The sequence below is a fragment of the Gymnoscopelus microlampas genome (assembly GCF_963454915.1).
Source record: "Gymnoscopelus microlampas genome assembly, chromosome: 13".
Taxonomy (NCBI): Eukaryota; Metazoa; Chordata; class Actinopteri; order Myctophiformes; family Myctophidae; genus Gymnoscopelus; species Gymnoscopelus microlampas.
The window spans coordinates 4,686,364-4,713,565 of record NC_139950.1 but is presented as its reverse complement, the minus strand read 5'-3'; the positions used below and the strand labels follow the sequence as shown (position 1 = coordinate 4,713,565).

Genomic DNA, 27,202 nt, shown 5'->3' with positions numbered 1-27,202 from the left:
AAAGGAGGTTGAGCTGAGAGAGTAGCGATCTGTCCACGCTTTGGAATAATCCACCGGTGGCTATTTTTTTTCTCTCTCTCTCTCTTCTCACATTGAAAAAGTATGAAGATGCTTCCAACGTTTATTGTATTAGCTTTTTTTACCCGCGTTTTCTCCCCAATTCTATCGTCACTTCCCTGTGTGTTGTCAGTGAGGGGCACCCACCGGGGGGGACGTAGAGCATCCTACTCCTCCCGGCCAACACCCGTAGGAGTACGTACAGTGACAAATATCATCCTCCCCGCCCGGCTTCCTTCCCCCAAACAAGGGCGTATAGACGCTCGACAAAGCCGGATGCAAAGCGGTGGATTTTAACCCGCAGCCTGCACCACCCGAGCACCAATGGAGATTCACCATGCTCCAACTCTGGACTCTTTTAAGGCTGCCTTGAAAAGACACATTCTCTCAGGTTTATGGCAACTAGTTGTGAGCTTGTAGATCTGCTATTTTCAAAAGATTTGTATACATTTTGAAAACTTGAAATGGGACATTCTGCATAATGAGTACTTTTACTTTTGGTACTTTAAGTACATTTTGATGCCAATACTTTTGTACTTTTACTCAAGTAAATTTAGAATTCCAGACTTTTGCTTGTAACAGAGTATTTCTACATTGCATGTCCTTTTGTACACCTACAAACGGACAGGTGCGTCGGAGTATGAATGCTGAATATGGAAGAAAAAGGGAGAAGGGAGAGGGAGTCCCGCACATTGTCTTCACTTGTAAAGAGGTTTTTATTTAGGATGCAACGTTTCGGCCGCTTGGACCTTCATCAGGCATAAAGAAGCAAGTGGCATACAGCCAGTATATATGACATCTCTCAGGGAGGTGAGGGCCAATCAAAGCCAATCTGTTACCATGGAGCAGGGGGTGGCCCATATAGGTGAGTGGAGCTAGTACTTTTCCACAGTAAAAGGAATATTCTTACAGAACATGAGAAAATATTTTGCAACAAAACTACAAATAAGTAAGTCAGTAGAAAGGTATTACAATCACAAAAATATAAAATGCAAATTCATACAAATACATATAAACATGGATATAATAACAAATACAAGCAAAACAAAGCTGTGTCCCTGGAGGGCATAATATCCAATAAATGTATTGGGGGTCAGACCTAGTAAATTACAGGTGTAAGGATCTAAACTCCAAATACACCAGTAGGACATCACACACAAAACCTAAAGAGATAAATACCTAAAGATTAAAATACAGTTGATCAGGACACAAAAAAGAAAAAAAGAAAAAAAATCTCACATTGAACGGCTACAGGGTAGTCCCTATCATCCCACCCGCTTTAAAGACAGCCATCATTACACCCCTCCTGAAAAAACACACCCTTGACCTGGCCTTCGATACAGTCGACCACAACATTCTCCTCAACCGTCTTCACTCCACCATAGGACTCTCCGACTCTGCACTAAACTGGTTCACCTCCTACCTCACAGACAGAACCGAGCGTGTCTCCTGGGAGGTGCAAGTTCCCGGACACAGCCTGTCACCTGTGGCGTCCCCCAAGGTTCTGTTCTCATTTTTCCACCTCAAAAACATAGCCAGACTCCGCCCCACACTCACCCTGCCAGATGCCCAAAAAATTGTTCACGCCTTTGTCTCCTCAATGCTTGACTACTGCAACGCACTTCTCATCGGGATCCCTAGCAAGAGCATCCAGAAGCTCCAGTACATCCAGAACAGAACTGCTAGGATCCTGATGAGAGTGCGGAAATACGAACACATCACACCCATCCTCCATTCACTACACTGGCTTCCCGTCTCCTTTAGGATCGAGTACAAGGTACCCATCAGTGCATCCACAGCAATGCCCCCTCCTATCTAAAGGAATGCCTCAAACCCCCGAACTCCACCCGCTCCCTCCGTTCTAGAAACTCAAACACACTCGAACCCCACACAACGAATGGGGGATCGGACTTTCTGCTCAGCTGCTCCTCGACTGTGGAATGCCCTCCCTGACCATTTGAGAGCACCACAGTCCATTGACACTTTTAAAAGGGGTCTAAAAAAACTTTCTTTTTAACAAGGCATTTGCCTAGATAGAGATGTAGTTGTTTTATCTTTTTAAACTTCTACTGCGTTTTGCTGACTTTGATTTGAAGTTTATTCATTTCACCGTTTTATTATTATTATTATTGTTGTTTTCTTGTTCTCTTTTTTTGTTTTTAACCTGTAGCACTTTGAGATTTGTTTCAAATATAAAGTGTGTTACAAATAAAATGTATTATTATTGTCTCCGCCAGGAGACATTGTTTTCACTTTCCACATGTCAAGCTAACATTGGTCAAGCCTCACGTGACACGTGACAATACGGTGAAATAGTGTGATCTGTTTGGCTAGTGACGTATAGCGGCCTATAAATACATGTGTCACTTTGAAAGAGTCTCAGCCTCTTTCAAAGTGAGGTAAGACAGGAATAATCACGAAATGGCTGAGAAATGGCGGATACTGTAACAATTGGATAGGACACTTACACAGACAGGACAGATAGGACACTTACACAGACAGGACGGATAGGACAATTACATAGACAGGACGGATAGGACACTTATACAGACGGATAGGACACAACACAAGTCTGCTGGCGGAGACTTGTGCTCCGAGGAGCACTTTTTCTAGTTATTATTATTATCATTCCTGCGAATAGAGCTTTTGTGTTCGCTGATTCGGGTTTTAAGTTTCCTAGTGGTCTTACCAATATAGGCCAGGCCACAGGGGCAGTGTAACATATAGATTACATGGGTGGAAGCACAAGTAATCACACTTTGTGTAGGGATTTTTTGCCAGTTAACGGGTGACCAAAAACCTTTGCTTTGTTGGTATTATTACATTGTGCGCAGTGGCCACAGGGATAATTGCCATTGAGAATAGAGCTGAGTAGGGTTTGTGTGGATTGCGCTAGTCTGTTACTTGAAAAGTTTACTTTTATGAGAGAATCTCTTACGTTTCTCCCGTGTTTGTTAACAAAGAGTGGGGGGAATTGGAAAGTATGTGATAATTCCGGATCAGACTGTAGCAAAAGCCAATGTTTCTTGAAGACTGACTGGATGCGATGGGAATGTGGGGAATAAGTAGAGATACAAGTAACTGAGAAGTTCTTGTACTGTTTTTTACTCTTTTGTAGTAAATCAGATCGGGGTTTCTCTAAAGCTGAATTAAACTCCTGCTCAACCCATTCTGTCGGGTAGCCCCTTTGAATAAATCATAGTTTCATCTCACTGGATTTATCCATAATATAGTCATCTGTTGTGTGACATATTCTTTGGAGTCTGTAAAATTGGCTTTTTGGCTAACCTTTTTTGAGGGTTGTGGGGTGTGCGCTCTTGGCCAACAATAATGTGTTCCTGTCTGTGACCTTTACCACAGTATATAAGGTGGTTGATAGACCACCATTATCAATAGATACCCACATATCCAAAACATTTTCCTTTTCCAGGCTAAACTCGCAAGTAAAAAACAAATATCTCCTAAAGCTATTTAGTAACTTACGTACATTGCAGTACTGAAACATTCCGATTTTTTCCACCACTGCATGTGACACCTAGGGCCATCCATAGCATTCCTGTGTAGAAGACGTCATCTAGGCCCCTTTCCTGCTGTGCTGTGAGGGTCCATGTCTCGGCCCCATACAGCAGCACTGACTCCACTGTAGCTACGAACAGCCGCCTCTTGAGGTCATCTCCCATGTCAGATCTCCACACTCTCCCCATCCCATGCAGGGCATTCCAGGCAATTAAGTGCCCTCCGGACCTTCAGATCCTGTTCTGTTGAAGCAGTCCAGGCCCGAGATATTTGAAATCCTCGACTATTGTAGTGTTTAGTGTTAAATGTCATATTGGTTCAAAATGTACACTCTTTAGAGTGGATCACACTGAAAAAGTATTGAGATGCTTCCAACCTTTATATCGGTTCAAAATAGAGAACAAAGTTATTTTGTTCCATTGAAAATACCATAGGTCTCAATAGTATTGTGGCATATAAGAACTGTGTTCCAAAAATAAACAAATGAGTTTTACTCATATGGATATGAAGCATCAACGGACGGTGAAAAAGTACTAATTCGATCCAAGAGCAGAGGAGCGGCCAAACAGAGCTCTATGGAAGATCTGAAGTTGCAGATCTTTCATTGTCAAGTCCTGCAGTTATTGGTGCTGAAAGTCCTGAAAAGGGGAGGGGCAAGTAGGCGGATCGGAGCCCGATATTCCGACTGGCGAGCCTTCCGTGTTGTATATGGCTTCTGGTTGGTCGAAGGGGAAAACGGGCGTGTCCCAGTATTCAGCAGTGGGGGAGAGTTGCCCGGTGGTAGAGTCAAGGCTGTGTGTGTGTATGCCTGGAAAAGGCTGGGAGCGTGAGAGCATATATGGATTGATGAAGGCATTTGCACTCAATGGACCCAGCGGGAGGGCAGGCGGGAGCATGTGCGTGGGTATTTGTGCACAAGTTGTCGGTTTGAGCGTGTCTGGTGTGTGTGTGTTGGTCAGGTCGTTGGGTACCATCCTGCGTCTCCTGTTGGCACTGCAGCCGTCCACATCCATAGCAGGAGGTGAAGCTTGTTGGAACATCTCATCCTTTTCAACAGCCATTCTCTTCCTCTTACATGCAGTAAGTTCCTTTTAAGAATGATCACAAGCATATTTAGTTGTACATTTGATCTAAACTTGACAAACATGATTGCTATGATAAAAAAAAACAGAAACAAAGAACATATCCATAGTTTAGTAATGTTTCAGTATGAAAAAAAAAAAAGCTATGTCCCAGTAGCCACAGTTCTGTACAAACATTGCTCTCACCTCTCTGATCTCCTCCATTCTTCCAGAGTTCCAGAGTCTTCTGTCTTGATTGACCTGGACCATGGTGTGTTTCTGCATTGCTGGGACGTTGTAGTGATCCCTGAGATGATTCTCACAGTATGAGACGTTACACGTCACACAGGACTTGATGGCTGGGCGTGTGAGGCTGGAGCAAACATCACAAGCTACATCTCCAGATGCAGCCTGTGGCAGAGTGGGACAGGCTGGACTAAAGCCCATCTGCTGATGAGCCTGCAGCATCCAGTTAAATGCTACATTAACAGAGAGCTCAGGACGGACTGGATAACTTTTCTCACACTGGAGGCACACATAGTCTCCTGTAGGGCCTGGCTGGGACCAGAATGTATTGATGCAAAGCTTGCAGTAATTGTGTCCACAGGGGATGGAGACAGGGTCCCTCAGGAGGCGAAAACACACAAAGCATCTGACATGGTCTGAAGTCAGTAGACTGGAGCTGAACTCACTGGGGAGAGGAGGGTGAAGAAGACATTAGAAGACATTAGAAAGAACATGATATGGGGGCAGAGGGAAAGACAGAAACATTACAGTCTACTATAACATTTTCAACTTCCTCACCTCAGCTCAGGAGACCTAGTCTGTCTTTTAAAGCTCATGGGTGGATTCATTGACTTGTCACTCTTCATGGAGAGACTGCTGGGAAAGGGACAGTCTGAGCTCTCCTTCTGGACCCTGAAAACCATGTAGCTGTACGTTACCATATCAAGTCTTTAAAATTGATCAACACATTTTAAAGAGCTTTTGTTATCTCCAAGGCACGACTACAGGCATGCAAGGGCCTCAATACTGCAATCCCTTGTGAATGTGCGTGAGTGTGTTAATCTCACAAACTACAAAGCTGATCAACATCATACAGTATTTCCTGTGCTTGCTGCCAGCAGGCCAAGAGGCTCAATTCCTCAATGACAATTATATCAATTAACTAGAAAAAGTGCCCCTCGGAATACAGGTCTCCGCCATGCAGGTCAGGTAGTTTATTGTGGACCAGCAATGTTGATGGAATATGAAAAATCGGACAGATCCGTCTTGATCACATGACTATAGAGATAATGGCCCTCATTTATCAACGGAGCGTATAAACCGGCGTATATTTTTCCATATATTCGGCCATACGCCAACGTCGAAGTCACATTTATCAACGAATCCTACACAGCCGATCCGAGCGTACATTTGGTCCCAGCCTTGATAAATCTCACGTCTCAAAACGAGCGTCATTTAAATAACACGCCCTTAAATATTCTCGAAACACCCCGATTTTACGACATGCAGAACCAGAATACGACCAAAGAAAGAGTTTCGCCGGCTCGGCTCGCCTCGCTGCCTGTCAAGTCACACACACACACACACACACACACACGCACACGCCTCTGCCTCATTCATATTTCATATCATTAACATTGATTCAGATCATATCTCCTCTGTCTGTGCATATGGTTAATATTAAGGAGTTGGGGAAATAAAATATTTATTTACCCTCCTTGAGGAATTGAAAACACTCACACTGTCATTCATTTTGAAGTGTACAGCTGTAGGGGGACTCTTTTCAATGCAGTCAGATCTGCAATCTTATCTGAATCTTATCTTACTGTTAAAGCAGTTTGTTTAAATTTCTTTATAAAATGTTATATTTTCACAGGGATTATTTTATAGTGTAGATAATACATTTTGGAGTGGATATATTTGTTCAGATGCCTGTCAGACGGTGAGACAATGCTGCTCCACAGGTCTAGGATAGAAAAACGGGCGCAACCAAAGTCAACAACTGCTCTCTACCAGACGTGAGATTTCAGCATAAGGTAGGATGAAGCCCACGTCAGGATAAATTGATAAATGCCGAAAGGTGCGGTGATCTCGCCGTACGGCCATTATTTGGGCTGCACCGCGTTGATAAATGAGGGCCAATGTGTACCAATTCGCGTGATGATTAGACAAAATCTGTAGGAGTAATATAAAAAAATGTGTTTTGCAAAGCTCTGCCTCCTGGTAACGGTATAAAAAGGTACAGTAGATGTGAAAAATACAGGGAGGTTTTTCTTGGCCTGTAGGAAGTGTGTGCGTGCATGCCATGTCATTATTAGACCCCATATTGGTTTAATTTATGCTCTTCTTGATGTTCTTTTTAACAGTGTTTTTTGTCTTTAATGGATATTTAACCACTTAAACCCTCTAGTCTTAGTAAAACAGACTCGAATTACAACTGTACTTGGACTGCTTTTTTCCATCTAAATCCAAATGTCTCAGCAAAAAATAGCAGATAAAGCTCACAACATGTTGTGTTGTGAGCTTGTAGATCTCCTATTTTTGGCTAATGTTCCCCCAGCAAATGGATGTTGGGGTTTAAAGAGCAAGACCAATTTGGTAGAGGTTTGGGGTATGTAGTTACCTTGCCATGAGGGTGGGCAAGAAATCAAAAATAATTTCTCCATTGACTAGAAATTGGTAATCCAAAATATGCTCCTCACGGGCTTACATTGTACGGCAAAAGGGTTTTTCTGCCAAGCCGTCCGGGCCTGGAGGAGCTCTTTTAATCCCGTAAACGAACGCAAACAAGATGATTCTGACAACACAAAACCCAGTACCGTTTGTTTTTTTAATACATATGTCAACTTCCTGTTGATTTTACTATTTGAAGAACAGTCCGGGTTTTCTTCCTAATAAAAATAGCTAAATCAATAGGAAGTTGACATCTTTATCTAAAAACAACAGTAGCCTACTGGGTTTGGTGATGTTCTATATACTGTCAGAATCAGCTTTGTTTGCGTTCGTTTACAGGCTTAAAGAGCCTCTATACTGTACAAAGTAAGTCAACGAGGAGCATATTTTAACTGATCAATCTCTTGTCAATAGAGAAATTATTTTTGATTTCTTGCCCACCTTTGTTGTTACATCATGGCAAGGTAACTACACAACCCAAACCTCTACCAAAGTGGTCTTGCCCTTTAAGTGGTTAAGTTGTTTTTTTCATTACAATGCTGCACAAGCTGGTAGATCTGCTATTTTCCTGTCCTATACCATCACACGACCAAGTATAAATAGACATCAGCCGTATAGCATTGTAGAGAAAGGGAGAGACAGTGCACGGACAGAAGACTTAATGCAGCCCTTGCTGCTTACAAAAAAAAAGTATTTTCATTTTCTCACCATGAGTCATCTGGAAAAGAGACATCTTCTTTGAAGTTATATGGTAGACTCATGGACCAGTCACTTTTCATGGAAACGTAGCTATGTGCAGGAGACCTGCACATAGCTGAACCACTTTGCAAACTGAAACCAAACACAGATTTATGCTGGCAACCAAAGCATCATCATTAACAACAGCAATAACAACGACAATAATGTACACATCTGCTGCTATGTGGACCTACTGAAGTGTTACCAGCTTTGTGTCTAACCATAAGCACCGTATGTCTAACCTCATGTACATACTGTACTAGTTGGATTATCCTAAGTGTATTTATTTAGACTAGAGGTTCAGGCCGCTACGTGGGCCTCACACCACCGATCCGACTGATATGCCCATATATGGAGATATATCTGTCAGTCCTTGTCCCTTTTATGCCCATATATGCAGATCCCTGATGTCATCAGAGGTCCACCCACCCGCCTGCCCGTAAGCCAATTTTAATATAGCAGGATATCTTAGATTTTTGCCTATCCTTGATATGTTTTTTCTTTACTGTTAAGATTTATTTTATTTTATCCCTGCCCCCCACCATCTTCTTTTATTTTCTCTTTCTGAAAATAACAAAACATAGTGGAGCTTTCCCAAATACAAATTTCACCCACTTCTTTACACATGTAAACCCGTGAATAAAGTTGATTCTGAATAACAATAATACAATATTAATAATAATAGTAATAATAATAATAATTATTATTATTACTACTATTATGTGATTAACATTATGAGTATCGTGTATAATGTAAGTAACTGTCTAGATTTTACAACCTGAGGCATTTTTATATTCTCACCATGTTGAGTGTGGATAAGGGACATCTTTAAAGTTATGAGGGTGATCCATGGACCAGTAACTTTTTATGGACTCACAGCTAGGTTCAGGAGACACCACTCTATCCTGCTCCACCCTGTAAACCACACAGAAGTCAAATGCAACACAGAGGTCAAATGCAATACTTTCATGGCACCGACCAAACTGCTTTGATACTATCAAGTACCAAAAATTCCTTGTCATTCGATACCAAATTTTGATAACTCAGTGTCAGTGAGCCATTAGGCATGCAGCATTCTCGTATCAACGTCACAGTAATGCACAATGCGATTAAAAAATAAATAAGTGTAGCTCCATCCATTGTATCAAGCTTGATGCCAATAGCGAGTGATGTAATATTTAGTATGCTAAAATACCAGTTTGATTAACCACTTGAACGAGCTTGGTATAAATGTAAGAGCAGAAAGCTGCTCCATGTTTGACTGCTGACTTTACAAGGACGGTGTAATAGGGAGACTGGGATTTTAGCAGGTAATATATTAGTCTACAGTGTTTTCATACCTTTCCCACACATCGCTAATCTGCAACTTGGCAGTAATGTGCGTTGTTTGTAGTACTTCACAGGTCCGCCGGGAACCGACGATACCCTACAGCAGGGGTTTTCAACGTTTTCAGGCCAAGGACCCCCTAGCTGAGAGAGAGATGAAGCAGGGACCCCCTCCTCTATATTGTATAAAATTGTGTTTCAGATTAAACTTTTTTTGTTCTCTTGGTCTGCTCTTTTTTCCCTCTACGCCTCTTTGCCAGAAATAGCCGATCTGCTATTTTTGGCTAAAGTTCTCCTCAGAAAAGGGATGCTTGGTTTCGAGTGGTTATGGTAAAAAGAAAAATCATATCACAAAGAGTTGGCGGACCCCCTGTAGTAACTCTGAGGACCCCCTAGCGGTCCCGGACCCCCTGTTGAACACCCCTGCCCTACAGGACCCGAAACGCAGAGTCCGGTTGCGTGAGTGTATTACCATGGTCACTCAGGTCCGGGTCAGTTCAGATTCTATTACCTTGGATTTCGGGTTATCATTATGTGTAATACCTGGGTGAATCCGAGAACACCCATACTCAGTGCTGATCGGTAGAGAAAAGCATGAAGTACTGCGATGATTACACTCAACTGGGATCAGATTACTGCAATATACAGGGTAAAACATTTTAGCTGCGCATGATGTCAGTTCAGTGACTTGGAGAGTGGCAAGAGGGCATCGAACTATGGCTCCATGGAATCAAAGTGCACACTGTGCTGTGTGCAATCATGGATTCATTCTTCATGGAGGTGAAAACACACAATTTAATGTCATTGTTTCTTCATGTAAGCTGCTACATTTGATTATGTAGCAGTCTTATAACTGGAATCTAGCCTACTGTTAAATCAGCATTTTTGCCAGCAATTGTAATTAGCCTATTATGTTTGTCAGGGCTGGCTCTGTAATATCAATCAAATCTCACAATGACATTTTTTATATTTAATGATCAGTAATGCCCATATATAATCATAGTATATTATACAGGGGTCTTCATCCTTTTTCAGGCCAAGGACCCCTTAGTTGAGAGAGAAACTGTATTATATAGAATCTAGTAGTCACAATAGTATTGATATACTGCCTATATAGCCCTCATTGTGACCAACCTGCTATCGTTGAGGTGAGAGTTACCAGAATCCATGTCTTCCTATGGTGGTTACACTGCCTTTGTCTTCAATCCTTCAACCAGTGAGGAATATGACCTGCAGTTTTTGCACATGCACACAGACAATGAGGACACACGCACACAGAGACACACAGAGACACACACACACACACACACACACACACACACACACACACACACACACACACACACACACACACACACACACACACACACACACACACACACACACACACACACACACACACACACACACACACACACAGAGAGAGAGAGAGGTAAGTATTCTCTATAAGACCTCAGGGAGTGCAGAATTGTTGCTTCTAGTCAGGGTCACTTCAACTTCCTTCTATTGAAATAGTAGCAACGTCCAAGAACACACACACACACACACACACACACACACACACACACACACACACACACACACACACACACACACACACACACACACACACACACACACACACACAGGCTAATCAATCTGATTAATTATTTTAAGTTGTCTTTCTGAATGCATCAGTCTACTAAAAGTAAGTAGCCTATAGGCCAAACTAGTCGGGTATGTGTGTGCTCCAACTACTGTATGTGCAGACTCGACAATAATGAGATTATAAGACTGATAGTTCTGGTGCTTGATTCTGACGGGGTCAAAGCCACATTGTAAAATAAATCTAATATATCTCTATGACTCTATACATTGTTAGATACTTGAATATGTCCTTATATTATCATCACTTTACCCAAATACAGCTCAAGTGGACTCAGGAGGTTTTTGACCATTAATGTGGAGATATGGTTGTTTTTCCGTCTGACTTCATCATTCTAATCAATGATGGAAAAAACTGCAGGTTTAGTCTTTAAGCACTTTTTAATACTTTTCATTGGTTCAATATTTGTAAAACCCACACACAGATGTAAAGGGTGTTCAATAGCACTGATTTATTTTTTCATTAAAAATAGAGCTGGTTTCTGCCCAACAACAGCGACGATATCATGTATCAGTATGAGTCAATATGTATCAGGCTTTCCAAGCCTGGTGAAGCGAGTTCACCAAAACATTACATAATCCTCATTCACTGTTCTTCCTGAGTGCTGAGATCCTGTTGTCTGGTGTCTTGATTGGCCGTGAAGAATATACATATGACGTACCCGCTCCGGGCTATGGGACTGTGACTGCAAATGGCGATACAACTACTCAGAAATGGTGAAATGCTAATGAACAGCTTAAAAAAATCAGTTTTATTTATCCGTGCCTTATGCCAAAGTTCAATATCCATGTGGAAGTTCAGATTGATTAGTGCGACCCACTGTGCAGGAAATGAATGCAGATGAACAGACTGTATGCATTCTGCTGATGTATTTTGATAATTGTGAAATGAATTGCTTGTAGTACTGCTTATAAACATAAGCATGCCAGATGTAGTTTCGCAATATAAATAAGACAATGAAACAATCTCCCTTTTTAGCTAAGGCCTTGTTGTCTTTTGGTTCAATGCATTTTCATCCATAATGGCTCTAGTTTTAAAACATTCGAATTTTGGGGTTCTGTAGTTAAAAGGTTTCAGAAATTAATTCATCACAAAATCGGTGTATAAATACAATATCAATGTTCTGCCCATGTTAGAACATTGTCTACTACTTATCTGAAATGAATTCTACTGCGTCACTTTTTCAAAATGGCGATCTCTTTCACACGCACTTTTATGCACAAGTCAGGTCATGACACACTACCATATACTACTGTAAATTCTAAGCAAAGAAGTTGCACTTACTTCTATTGTCGTATTCATATGATTGAAGTCTCAGATAGTAGGAAAACATTGTTTAGTTGAGGAAGTCAGAAGAAGTTGTTGCTACTTGACTCACTGAGTGGCAGACCACAGGTAAACAGTGGGTGCCTGTGCACAAAATGTTCTCCTAACAGTTACTGGATGTGGTTGCATTTCCCCTCATTTGGTGAGCTCAAGCCAATAATATGTGTGAATGCCGTGAGCTTCTGGTCTCTTAAAGGGGCAGGCCATTTTATGTCACACGCATAGAGGAAGTCAGGCCAAGTTTGGCAGTCTTGGTTTTCTATCGTCATTTAGCCCCGGCCGTCTGTAACCCTGTGTGTGTGTGTGTGTGTGTGTGTGTGTGTGTGTGTGTGTGTGTGTGTGTGTGTGTGCGTGTGCGTGCGTGCGTGCGTGTGTGTGTGTGTGTGCGTGCGTGTGTGTGTGTGTGTGTGTGTGTGTGTGTGTGTGTGTGGGGCTGTGTGGCTGTCTGTCTGTCTGTCAAAAACACACAGATCAATCAATCAATCAATCAATCAATCAATCAATCAATCAATCAATCAATCAATCAATCAATCAATCAACAAAGGTAAAGTCTGTGTGTGCCTGTGTGTTCATATTGATGTAGTAAAAAAAATCATAATTGCATTTGTTTCTCCTGCTCATGGCTTTAAAAATCATGTTGCATAAACAAATGATCGTTGATAATTGCTCAGATTTAGATTGATGCGATGACAAAGGCTTATAAAACAATTGCTACACTTTCTTTTGAATTATTATTATTTTTTATAACATTTTTATCCCGCGATTTTTGTAACCCATTTTTTGGGGTTTTCCTAAGTGATCCGGGGCGCTACACCAGCCCTACACCAGCGCTACACCAGCGCTACACCAGTCCCCCACAGCCAGGGAGGCCAGAGCCGAGCTCATGCCTCCTTCAATGCATGAGAGCCAACTGACCTTCTTATCACCTGACAGGGGGGAGTATCCCCGGTAGGACGTAGCGTGTGTAAGGAACACGTTATTCCAACCAGTTCCCTTCCCCTCCATCAGGCGCCCCGGCTGTCATGGGGGAGGCGGTATAGCGACCAGGATTACTACATGGAAGACACGGCCCCAGCACCCACAGCGTCCCTGGCGGGAATTGAACCCAGCTGTGATGCGACAGCGCTACCGACTGTGCCACCGTGCCCCCCCTTTTGAATTATTTCTAAAGATAAAAAACACCCCAAAAAAACAAAATCAAACATTTTCATGAATTAAATACACATTCTTACGTTTTTCAAATGAATTTCATAAATACATAAATCAAAGAAATTACATGAATTAGAAAAAAAACGAGAAAGTTTGGATCCACCGTGATGGAGAACCCAGTACCCCACCTGTCTGTCTGTGTCCTGGCGAACCCAGTCTCCCACCTGTCTGTCTGTGTGCTGGAGAACCCAGTATCCCACCTGTCTGTGTGTGTGCTGGAGAACCCAGTATCCCACCTGTCTGTGTGTGTGCTGGAAAACCCAGTACCCCACCTGTCTGTGTGTGTGCACCTGGATCCTCTAGTATGCAGTGACAAGTCTTGAGCACCTCTACTGCAAATATGTAAAACACCACAACACTATTAAACATCCTATCCTTCAACTATAAATGTCCATGTCATTAAAGTTATCACATTGTGCCCATACTCACTCAGAAAGTTTGTGTTGTCTCACACACTCTCTTCTCCTCCAGGCTAGCGTGTTAGTTGACCAGCAGCCACAGCCCACCGTGTAGTTATTAATGTCAGCTGTTTATGGTAGAAATACTGAAAACCCCAAAGCTCCAAACAGACTAACTGTCCTGTTTTTAACAGGACTACAATCTTATATATTGTAACACTTAAAGGGATATTTCACTTTAAAAAAATACATTTGGTCATTTTATCATCTACTCAAGCTTTTGTGAGCTCCCCAGACAGTTTCTAAGTTGCTTGATTCAGTATTAAGATATTTGACATGCCCACTTCCTATTTAAACCCATTATAACTCCATTTTTAACATATTAGATTCATCAAAAACACCCGTCCTTGGTTTTGGTGACTCATCCTGCCCTCCTAATACGTGAGGGAGCGTGTTTTTTCGATTACTTTTCTGTTCTTTTAATTTTTTTGTATTTCATTTTTTTTTATTTTCCCCCAAAGATATAAAAAATAAATTAAAAAAGTAATTGAAAAAACACGGTCCCCTCACGTATTAGAAGGACAATATCAGTCACCAGAACCAAGGACGGGTGTTTCCGATTATTGGTTAAAATAGAGTTTGAAGTTACAATGGGTCTTATAGGAAGGGGGCGTGTCTGATAAAATGAATATCAAATATCTAAATACTGAATCAAGCAACTTAAAAACTGTCCGGGGTGCTCCCAGAAGCCTGAATAGATTTTTTAAAGTGAAATATCCCTTTAAACATCTCTGTTTTCACCAGTTTCTCTCACTCTCAGACTGTTTTGTTCCTCCTTCATTTTTTAGTCCCACCCCTCACAGGACCTGGGAGGTAGACTAGAGTTGACAGACACCTGGCTCCCCAACAGGGACGGAGTAAAACTCTCAGGGGCCCCTGGGCCAATTATCTTTGAGGGCCCCCAGAATGAGCAGTCAGGTGGGCAGTTGGCCCAATGGTCAAGGTTCCAAGAACAGACAGAATCCAGGAGTTTTTTTTTTAAACATTTATTTACCTCCAAAAATCTGTGCAAGATGATATGTACAGTGTAACCCAGGCAAAATAGTAAGACTGGGCCAAAAAAAATAGTAAGGTTAACAAAAATAGAAAACAAGAAAATACTTGAAGGCAAACTAAGAAAAAATAACAACCCAAACAAGAGACCAGCAGGCTATACTAAACCTTAGTGCAAAGGCCCTGGCAGCTTTCCCTGGGATTAATGACATTGACCTTGAACATATGACACTGAACTTGAATTGCTTCAGTCACCTCATAAATCAACTCAGCACCCCAGAAAACCTATACTTAGCAGAATCATCCAAATTGACTCATTAGTTACTGAGTCATATCATTCACTATATATACCTTTTCTTTTCATCAATTTTCGGATATAAGGGCTGAAAACAAGTAATCAGCTGCTATTTTGACATTGCTATCATATAATGTCATAAACTACAGACAAAAATCACATAAAAATTGCAACCTTTGCCCCTCTAATGGTACCGATATCCAAAAATGAGGGGTCTGGCCCATGGACTAAAATCCCAAACAGCAAGAACGTGTGTCTGTTCTTCAAAAAACTGCCAGAACAAAAGGCATAACATAGCATAACGGTGTGGCTGGTGTGTGAGTGCTGGTAAGGTCACAGGGTGCCATCTTGTGGTCCCTGATGGCACTGCAGACATCCCAGTCCCTAGCAGGAGGTGAAACTTGTTCGAACATCTCATCCTTGGCCTGGACCTCTGGGGTAGCGGCTACATTGAGCACCTAGGCTCAATGTAGCCCGACAGCACGTCGCGGGATCGAGTCCCGATCCCGACGGCCTTTGCTGCATGTCACTCCCCATCATCTCTCTCTCCATTTCCTATCAGCCTACTGTCCTATCCATAAAGGCATAAAAGCCCAAAAATACATCTTAAAAAAGAACATCTCATCTCATCTTTTCAACAGCCATCTTCTTCCTCCTCTTCTTCCTCCTCCTCTTCTTCCTCCTCTTACCAGCAATCTCCTGATGCACTTCACACTCACTATCCACCATCGGTTCCTTTTAAGAATGATCACAAGCTTATTTAGTTGTGCATTATGATCTAAACTTGACAGACATGATTATGATAAAAAATTATATACAGTAGGCCTACATATCCATAGTTTACTATTGTTTCAATGGAAAAAATAGAAGCTATTTCACAGCAGACATTAATGCCCCAATAACCACAGATCTGCACAAACATTGCTCTCACCTCTCTGATCTCCTCCATTCTCCCAGAGTCCCAGAGTCTTGTGTCTTCATTGACCTGGACCAGGGTGTGTTTCTGCATTGCTGGGACGTTGTAATGATCCCTGAGATGATTCTCACAGTACGAGACGCTACACGTCACACAGGTCTTGATGGCTCGGCGTGTGAGACTGGAGCAAACATCACAAGCTGGACTACAGACTGTCTGCTGATGAACCTGCAGCATCCAGTTCAATGCTACGTTAACAGAGAGTTCAGGACGGACTGGATAACTCTTCTCACACAGGGGACACACGTAGTCTCCTGTAGGGCCTGGCTGGGACCAGTAGGTATTGATGCAGTGCTTGCAGTAACTGTGTCCACAGGGGATGGAGACAGGGTCCCTCAGGAGGGAAGAACACACAGAGCATTTGACATGGTCTGCAGTCAGTAGACTGGAGCTGAACTCACTGGGAAGAGGAGGGTTAGAGAGATGGACTGTGTTAGATTGAACAAGAGATGAATTAAAAATGTGTTTTAAACATTTTAAAGAGCTTTCTCCCATGGGCACGGCTATAGGCATGCAAAGGCCTCAATATTGTAATCACTTGTGTGTGTGCGTGAGTTAATCTCCCTTGGACCAAATCTCTTCGGCAAAAATAGCACATGTGCAAGCTCACGTGTCGCGCTATGATTTGTTGTGATGTTGTAGATCTGCTATTTTTGGCTTATATTCCCCCCAGCATATGGATGATGGGGTTTAAGTGGTCAAGTAGTTTTTTTCCCCCATTAGAATGCGGCACAAGCTGGTAGATCTGCTATTTTCAGTGTCCTATATACCATCACATGACCAAGTATTGACATTACAGCGAAAGGGAGAGACAGCGCACGGACGGAATGTGCTGGGTGGAGTTCACTATCAAATTAATGTAAATCCGGCCGCATCAGTAGTAAAATCAAGGGCACTTTCTCAGAGGTGCTCGGGCAACAAAGAACCCACAGGATCGGCGCCACTGCAGCCGTTGCAGCAAGATATTTGTTTCCACATTCACGTTGCTGATTACATTAATGACATCACTGTGAATGTGTGCGGGAATGTTAAACTTGTAGGACTCAATTAAATATTCCCTGTGATCCACACTGACAGGCTCCAAAGGCAGTAGTTTATGGAGTCTTTGATTTGTTTAAATGTCAATATCGGTCGATCATTTAATTGTGAGAAGCCAAAATCGTGATCATGATTAAAATTAGATTAATTGTGCAGCCCTATAGTGTAAGTAACTGTATATCTGAGGTACAGTATTTTAATTTTCTCACCATGAGTTGTCTGGAAAAGGGACATCTTCTTTGAAGTTCTGAGGTAGACTCATGGACCAGTCACTTTTCATGGACACGTAGCTATGTGCAGGGGACCTGCACCTAGCTGAACCACTCTGCAAACTGAAACCAAACACAGATTTATGCTGGCAACCAAGGCATCATCATTAACAACAACAATAATTGTCTCCGCCAGGCCGAAGGCATGGCGAGAGAGTATGTTTTACCCTCCGTCCGTCCGTGTGTCCATGTGTGTCCGTCCGTCTGTGTGTGTGTCCGTCCTGTCTGTGTGTTAGCAGCTAATATCCGGCACCGTTGGCCCGGTCGCTCTGAAACTGTGCACACACACTCCCTGGATGCCAATTCAGAACCTCTGCCCCAATTTTTTCACATGGGCCTGTTATAGCGCCACCAGGAGGCCGATTTGTGCAAAACCCATTTTTTTTACATTACTCCTACAGATTTTATCCAAACGTCATGCAAATCGGTACACAGCATCTCTATAGTCATGTGATCAACACGGATCTGTCCGATTTTCCATATTCCATCCTCATTGCCTATGGTTGGCTTCCAAAGTTTGCAGGATTGGTCCGTTTTGAACAAAAAGCCTCAAACTATGCACAAAGCTTGCGATTTCCGTGAAATTTCACACGCACATTCCCACTAGGCCGAGGAAGAAATGCCACACTTTTTCACATTGGCCTGTTATAGCGCCACCAGCAGGTCTAATTTAGCAAAACACATTTTTGGAACAAAATGTCTCAAATCATGAATGCAGTGTCTGATTGCCGTGCAAGACCTAAGAATAAATGGCACCCTTATCACATTGGCCTATTATATCGCCACCAGGAGGCCACAATAACGTACCTGACCTGGCGGAGACCTGTGCTCCGAGGAGCACTTTTTCTAGTTTACACATCTGCTGCTGTGTTACCACCTTTGTGTCTAACCTTATGCACCTTATGTCTAACCTCATGTACATACTGTAACAGCTGGATTAAGTAGACATATTAGATTTTTGCCTCTTTGACATGTTTTTCTTTACCGTTTGATCTCTTACCCCCCTCCTCCCTTATTTTATTTTCTCTTTCTGAAAATAACTAGAAAATGATGGCGCTGGCCCAAGAACACATTTCACCCACTTCTTTCATACAAATGAATCCAGGCCCTTCTTCTCACTCTACCATGGGAAAGTGAAGGTGGACAGAGAGGAGTGGAGATTAACATGGGGTAACGTTTCAGGCTAAGCCAATCAGAGACAGAGTTGTGCGGGTCTTGCCTTATGGGGAAAATACACAGACACACAAACCCTTGCTAACACACACACATACACGGCAACACGCCCACCACCGCACAGGCTCACACAGTCTCAGCGACAGCGCAGCTTTAGTTTGCAGCTTGGAAATGTAACCATTATTTTTAATTTGTGGGGATAAAGGACGCAAAAAATATTGCAGTGAAATGTGAACTGTGTGCAGGACAGAAAACATTGTCCACACCGAAGAACAGCAATGCTAATCTCCTGAAGCACCTAAAACAAGTACATGGGGTTATAAAATTAGTCGCCAAATACCCCGCCGTCTCTACTACCGACAGTGACCCAGATGGAGCTACTGCATCTAAACAGCCAAAAAACGCCAGAACATGTTACCCAGACTCAACTAAACAGATTGATTGCCAGGTATGTTGTTGAGGCAATGGTTGAGTCTGTTGCCTTCAGAGAACTAATAAGCAAAGTCCCAGTGAAAGCAACGGGGCCACTACAGTGTAGAAAGACATTTAATTGAGTGTGTACAGCCTGTACAGGGGTAAGCAACATTGGCAGAGGGAGGTGAGGTGATCACTGGCATGTGTGAGAGAGGTTTTTTCATATTTAGTCAGTTAAATTAAGTCCCCTCACATCTATATGCAAATGACATCAAATTTGTTCAAACTGATAACTCTGATTGGGAGGGAGTGTGGGAGATAGGTGGGTTATTGCTCTGAGTGTAATGATCATAACATCCTGATGTGAAAGAAAATATTTCTAAAGAAGAAGCAACAAATAAATGTTGTTACACCTATCAAAATCATATGGAAATAATAAATTTGTATTTATTTATTTTATTTTATAAATGTTTTCTTCTTTTAAAAAAAGTAAAGTAAAGTAAGTCGTTATTAGTTACTTTCATAATTTAGTAACTAGTAAAGTAACTAGTTACGTTTTTGGAGCAGTAACTAGTAACTATAACTAGTTACTTTTTTTTAAAGTAAGTTGCCCAACACTCTTTGTAGTAAAATTGAATGATCCACAGTGTACGTGGCACTAAGATCCAGTAGAACTAGGACAGAGACATTGGCAGAGTTATTATTAAGGCGAATGTCATTTAGAACCTTTATGAGTGCGGTCTGAGTGTTATGATGGGGCCGAAATCCTGACTGAAACTTGTCAAAACAATTATTTAAAAGTAAAAAGTGACTCAGTTGTTGAAGAATAACCTTTTCAATAATGTTACCTAAAAAGGGTAAGTTTGATATGGGCCGATATTTATTTAGTACAGCAGCATCAAGGCTACTCTTTTTAAGGAGAGGCTTGACAACTGCAGTTTTAAGGTCCCCAGGAAAAATGCCAGATTGAAAAGAACCATACACAATATTTACTAGTTCTTTCACCAGACTGCCCAAAACAACTTTGAGAAAACTAGTGGGTAAAACAATCAAGGCAAGAGGTAGATTAATTCAAACTGGAAACAATATCTTCAAGTATTTTGTCAACAAATTTTAAGTTAATAAAACAAAAACAAAAAATTAAATTGCACCATACATACCATGTTGCTTCTGGAGGTCTGTGGTAGTGATAAGATGGCCGTGTTTGACACTGAGGAGTTACAAGCATTCCTGATACCTTGAATCTTGTCATTAAAAAATGATGCAAACTCATTACATTTGCTGGTAGTGACTAGTTCTGATATTAAAGCTGGAGGATTAGTTAGCCTGTGTAGCAAATTATGCAGTGCAGATCACTGTGTTGGTGCAGGTCTTTTGAACACTATAGATGACCTGTAGGAGGATGCTCACTGCTTCCTTTTTCTTGTCAACCTGAGCAGATAACAAGATGTGTGGTTCTGGCGGTGACGTTGCAGGGTATGATTGTATTCCAGTTTGTGGCGTTTTTTGTCTGAATAGACTGTGTCTGAATAGGGTGTCAGGGTTTAAACACATATCTATTGAATCCTGTTCCTTGGCTACAGTATATATATGAAGCACAGTCTTCCTTGTGATATGAAGTTTTATTCAATTAGAGTATTGTAAAGTTACCTTTCAAAGCATAACATCACTTTTGTGCAGTTATAAATATTTAACATATGTTAAATATTTATACAAAATTAAATGACTGTGTTATGCCTTCTTAAATTCACTGTATAAATTGTTGTGCGGACGTGGGGTGGGGTGGTCCTTGGGGATTGTTTGAAATATGCTAGTGGTCCAGAGCTCCAAAAAAGGTTGAGAACTACTGCACTAGAATAACCTTTTGAATAGTTATTTTTTAGCAGGAAATAGATTGTTGACAACGAGACAAGAGAGAGAGGATGACATTAACACTCATTGAAGTTCACTGACTGTTAATGTGTCAAAACCCAAATATTAGATCTTTATTAGATTTCAGTGCACTTCCTGTCACTCTCTCAGAGAGAAATTATTTCAGCTTTCATAATAAGAACTGATGTGCCATGTGGTTATCAAGTAGAGCTAGGATCGACCAACTCAAAAACAAAAGCTAAGCAAGGTGCGTGTGTAGGTGCTCCAAATTATGTGCAGATTCTGTAATAATACCATTATAAAACTGATAGTTCTGGCAAGAGTACAGGCCAGAGGGTCAAAGTATAGTAATAGGGACGTTAGGGTTCATGTGGTTAAAGTAAACCTACTGTTCAACCCCCCAAAGCCTCCGCCCCAAGATGGCTACATAACGCCGATAAGCAGAGGAAGGAAGGTGGAAGTTCCCCCAGTTACTACTTGCTCACCACACTAAGCTTTTTGAGCGCCCTAAACCACCCCCACATTAACCAGAATTCTTTTGCGTCTACAGTATGTGTTATGAGACACACGTGCACGCACGCACGCACGCACGCACGCACGCACGCACGAACACACACACACACACACACACACACACACACACACACACACACACACACACACACACACACACACACACACACACACACACACACACACACACACACAGAGTTAACCAGGATAATCAATCTGATGCCATATCCTTATTTTTTGCCTTATTTACTGTACATATAATCTCAATAGTAAAGTAGCCTATAGGCCTAAATCCAACTAGTCAGGTGTGTGTACGTTCCAAATATGTGCAGATTCTGCAATAATGCCATTATAAAACGGATTAACTCATAGTTAACTGCACAACCACAATACAACCTTAACTCTGGTTACTTGTGTGCGAGAGAGAATTTGCAGTAAAGCTGAATCCTCCTCAAATGCCTTTAATCAACTATTCCACCATTTCTTGGGAAGTCCTTAAGAATAGAAGAATAGATGAATACAGCTTCCAGATCCAGTGGAAACGAGAGGCTCAGTCCTGGTTTGTGTGCGTGCTTGCGTGGGTGACTGAGCATATCTGTCAGATATACAGCAATGAAAAGAAAGAGAAAGGAGCGACTTTGCAAAACTTTTACACTTGCATGTATGAAATGTTAAGCTAAATCCATAATTCCCAATTGTCAGGATGCCTGGGAGAGAAACATATCACATTGTGGGTTACATTGCAGCATGGAGCTGGATCGAGAAGAGGATCTGGAGCTAAATGAAACATACCAGGTGCGAGTCAGAGTTCTGGCCAGTGACAGGTTACAGCTTACAGGACCAACTAGGGGTGCGTTCGGAAATTACGCACTGGAGCACATTCGCCTATTAGTTTGTATTGGCCAGTGCGCTCAGTGCTGTATTTTCGAACGTGCCCTAGGTAAAGAACACAATCAGACAAATGCAATACACTCAATAATCACACTGGAGGACTGGATTCTGGTGGTTTTATCCATGAAAATAATAACTAGTTTGTTTATTCAGTCATTTATTTATTCATCTTTTTTCTAAATAACTTTTTATGTATCTCTCCTGTGGTGTAATCTTGCTGTTGTTGCTGCTATGCCACCTGCATTTACCTCCAGTAAAATGTCAGTAAGAGAAATGCATAGTCACTGACTGAATTTAACTGCAATCAACCTAACTGGCTGCATGATGGTATACAGTAACAAAAAAACTAAAACAAAGTTATAAACATAAAAAAATGTCAACAGAATACAAATTAAAATCATTCACTGTCCAAACGCAGCAGTTATTTTGCTGTGACGGCCAAAATGGACTAACAGAGTAGACATGTCTACCCAGTCAGTCTATTTGTTATCCCTTTGTAAAAAATAATTTCCTGGTAAAGTAGTACAAACTGCCTGGTAAAATTGTAGTGACTCATACATTTTGCAATGCACCCTCCAAGGGGGACACCAGAGGTGGGACACAAACATTAATGAAAAAACAAACAAAAAACGACTTTTGTAGTAAAAAAAAAAACTGTCCTCATAACAGTACAACATTATTAGTAACCGGATTGGCTTTTGTATACTAAAAACAAAGTTATTTCAGTAAATCAATTTCTATTCTTGATTTCAATTTTGTCATCTACTGTCAACCCTTCCTCCTCCAGGCTTGGCTGAATCCTCAGTTTAACAATGAATCAATTAATCAAACAATACTTGCTACGTGCGGATTAAGCCGCTAATCTACCTAAATCTAATGAAAGTATATAATTAATCATGCTAAACCGGAAGTGCGTCACTTCTCCCACAATTAGCTGAAGAAACGGTCATTCACCACGGGATTGATTGATTGATTGAATATTTTATTAGGCAAAAAATGTAAAACAACACATTTACATTTAAAATACTTTGTCTGACAGGTCCGTTCATAAAAGTCCTTGCGGACTTGTTTCCAATGAGGGCCATGGTATTCAATTCATAGACATATATAGTGGCACCACAGTTCGAATATCATTACACAAAGAAAATAAAAAATAAAACAGCAAAAAAATAATAATATATATATATATATATACACACACATATACACATATATATATATATATTAGGGTTGTCCGATATTGGCTTTTTTACCGATAACCGATATACCGATATTGTCCAACTCTTAATTACCGATACCGATATCAACCGATACCGATATATGCGGGGATTATTGTGATTAGGGTAAGCTCAAATTTCATATCACACACACCATATACAGTAAGAACTCCTGTAACTTATTTATAAAGCAAAAAAAAAAAAAAAAAAAAAAAAAAATTTTTTTTTTTTTCAAAAACCGATACCGATATTTTCCCGATATCAATTTTTATGCTAATATCGGCCGATAATATCGGGAGGCCGATAATATCGGACATCCCTAATATATATATATATATATATATATATATATATATATATATATATATATATATATATATATATACACACATACATACATACATACATAACACTATGTACAACAAAATAAATAAAAAAAGGGGGGAAAGATATGTACAAGAACAGGGGGGGGGTCGGCTGTCTAACGGGAAATAGTACTACCTCCTCTTTTGGCCTCCTGAAAGGTGATTTTTTTTAAGGCTCTTTTAAATGAGCCCAGCGAACTGCATTTTTTGAGGGATGGGGTTAGACCATTCCAATCCTGGGTGGCAGTGCTGTAGAAGGAGAATTTGCCCATGTTTGTTTTATGGGTGGGTGGTACCAAATTGTTGTTAACATTTTTAGTTGCTTAACCCTGTCTTCCACCCTGAGCCAGCCTAGGCTGGCAAAATGGGTGGGAGAAAGGTGGGTCATGGGCCCCAATCCGAGGAGTAGCCGAATCAGTTTGTTTTGGGAGGTTTGAAGCTTAGTCTTCAGTGACACTGAGGTGTTGGAGTACCAGGAGGTGCTAGCATAGTCAAAATGTGGTTGAATCAGGGCCCCTGAGAGGGTCCTGAGGGCCTGAGGGTTGACAAAAGAGGAAACTCTGCCCATAAATTTGGTTCTCTGGTTTACTATTTTGACCACCTTTGTCCCCATGCTTTCACCTGACAGGTATTTGTCGAGAATACAACCCAAATAGGTAATCTCTTCTTTGCTAGAGATAATTGTGTCATCGACTTTGACCTTGAAATCATTTACCTCCATCTGTCTGAGGGAATGTTTGGTCCCAAAGAGAATGGATTCAGTTTTCCCAAGGTGTAGTGACAGTTTGTTATCGGTAAGCCAAGTACGGATTTTTGAGAGTTCGGAGCTGAGCGCCTCCTCAACTTGCAACTTGTCCTCTCCCGAGATCAGGAGTGCCGAGTCATCAGCGAACAGGAACAATTTGCAGTTACAGGCAGCATTCATGTCGTTAATGTATAAAAGGAACAGTAACGGCCCTAGAATGCTGCCTTGAGGAACCCCACAGCTCACCGGGAGGGAAGAGGACATGGTTCCGTTGATGTCAACCACTTGTTCTCTTCCCTCCAGGTAGGATCTCATCCAGTTTAGTGATGTGCAGTCAAAACCAATCGCCCTCAGCTTATCAAGTAAAATTGAATGGTTTACAGTGTCAAACGCTTTTTGGAGGTCCAACATGACCATGCGGCAGTATTTGCCGGCGTCTACCTCACGTTGGATGTAGTCGGTCAAATACAGCAGGCATGTGTCAGTGGAATGGGAGGTTCTGAAGCCCGATTGGAATTCAAACAACAGTTTATGCTCGCTGAGGTAGCTGTTGATTTGTTCTTGAATTAATCGCTCTACAACCTTTGAGATGGAACAAAGGATGGAAACAGGCCTATAGTTGCCAGGTTCTAATTTGCTTCCTTTTTTATGCAGAGGGATTACTCTTGCCAATTTGAAATCCTGTGGGACGTGACACTGGCTGATGGATAGGTTTGTGATTTGGGCTACTATGGGGGCAATAGCAGTAGCTGCGTCTCTGAGGAATCTGGTGGGGATATTGTCAAGGCCGGTGGCCTTGTTCGGCTGGAGGGCTAAAAGTTTTTTCTGCACATCATCAGCATTTACTGGTTTGAATGAGAAGGAGTCTTTTTTAGCCCCTAGTTTGTCATAGTAAACATGGATGTGGTCAGAGCCGTACAAACCTGAATGCTGAGGAAGTTTGCTTACCAACTGGGTTGCAATGGTGGTAAAAAAGCTGTTAAAACAGTTCGCTACCGCTTGCTTGTCGTTAATGAGCACGCCACTTGAAATAATGGAGATGTTTGTAGTTTTGGTTTGAATTTTGTGTTGCAGCCCAATTTCTGTAGCGCTTCCCACAGTTTTTGTTTTTAAATTTAAATATGGCGGCGTCTTTCCGAAGTACATCAGTGTTGTAATCGCCAATTAAAATCAATTCCGAATTTCCAATGATTGCCATGTGCTCCTCTATTAAATCATAAAAATCATTTTGATCTGGGGGCCTGTAGATTGCGCCAATTATCAGGGGTTTAGCGTGAGGATAGATGATTTCTATCCAGACCGATTCCGTGGAGTTGTTCTCCAATTTTGGGTACACATTGAAAATGATGTCAGATCTCACATAAATGCATACCCCCCTCCACAAAGAGTTCTGTCTTTCCTAATGACATTGTAGCCTATTATCTCAATTTCAGAGTCGTCTACTGAGTCATCCAGTTTTGTCTCTGAAAAAGAGAGAACCCCTACCTTGCCATTTGCAAACATGGATCTTAGTTCAGACATCTTTGAGGAGTTTTTGAGGCTATTCACATTTAGGTGAATGATGTGTAGACCTTTTTTGGAGAAAATCGTGTCCATCTGTTCAGTCTGGAAAAATGCAGGTTCCTTGAGCTGTTTTGTCCCTGTAGCTTCAAAGGTGGGTGGGGGAGGAGTAGGTGGGTGGGGGAGGAGTGGGTGGGTGGGGGGGGGTCTGGAGTTGCTGATGGGCGGGGGGGTAGAGGGGTTTGGGTTAAAACCTGATCAGCTGGTTTCGTGGTCTCTGCAGGGGGGACTGCCAGAAGGCGCTAGAAGGCCACATAAGTAGGTACAGGTCAATAATACACTCCACCCTCATAATAATCATGGATTATTCCACAGTAGTAGTTAGTAGTTATTAGTTAGTTAATGATGAATTAATGTCAATCATATTGCATCAAGTGTGCTGACAATTCTAACCACAGGAAGTTGCAAATTGCCTTCCTTAACCCTGCGTTGTGAAAGACACAAGGGGTTCATCTGACCACAGAGCTGCTGTAAAGTGTGCATATGTGAGTGTGGCTGTAGTTTTTACGTCAAGAAATGATATAGCAAAAGTATCTGAATGCAATTGGTGGTAATTCTACTGGTTTTAAGACTTCACTTGATTCATTACAGAATATGACTGATTCAAGAAATAATATGAAATAATATGAAATAACTTGCTTTACATCATTTCCATTTGTTTCAAGTAACTGAATCTTGAAAGAAGTTATATTGTGAACAAATATTTATACAAACAAAATTACATGCCAATGCAGTCAAGGAATATTTTTGAATAATATTAATGAAACCTAAAAAGTCTGAATGCAAGTAAAAATCACTTATTTACTTGATTTTGCAGTGCATAGTCTGGCCACTTAACTACGCAGATATGGTAAACATGCTAATAA

At 41.4% G+C, this 27,202-nt stretch overlaps 1 protein-coding gene across 2 annotated transcripts in view; it reads right to left on the bottom strand.

Moving 5' to 3' along the window:
* Nucleotides 1-722: 722 nt before the first annotated feature.
* Nucleotides 723-27,202, bottom strand: part of LOC311058250 (uncharacterized protein) — a 47,642-nt gene continuing 21,162 nt past the window's right edge. Inside the window, exons 1-7 of one of the 2 annotated variants that reach the window (XM_084075622.1) lie at nucleotides 12,307-12,423; nucleotides 10,512-10,607; nucleotides 8,853-8,966; nucleotides 8,022-8,144; nucleotides 5,439-5,552; nucleotides 4,842-5,325; nucleotides 723-4,661 (exon numbers count right to left, since the gene is read on the bottom strand). In XM_084075622.1, coding sequence (XP_083931748.1) covers nucleotides 4,194-4,661; nucleotides 4,842-5,325; nucleotides 5,439-5,552; nucleotides 8,022-8,144; nucleotides 8,853-8,966; nucleotides 10,512-10,546 — 1,338 coding nt within the window. In that variant the 5' untranslated portion in view covers nucleotides 10,547-10,607; nucleotides 12,307-12,423 and the 3' untranslated portion in view covers nucleotides 723-4,193. Of the gene's footprint in view, nucleotides 4,662-4,841; nucleotides 5,326-5,438; nucleotides 5,553-8,021; nucleotides 8,145-8,852; nucleotides 8,967-9,391; nucleotides 10,427-10,511; nucleotides 10,608-12,306 lie in introns of those variants that run through there. The other variant, XM_084075623.1, reaches the window with a different exon arrangement.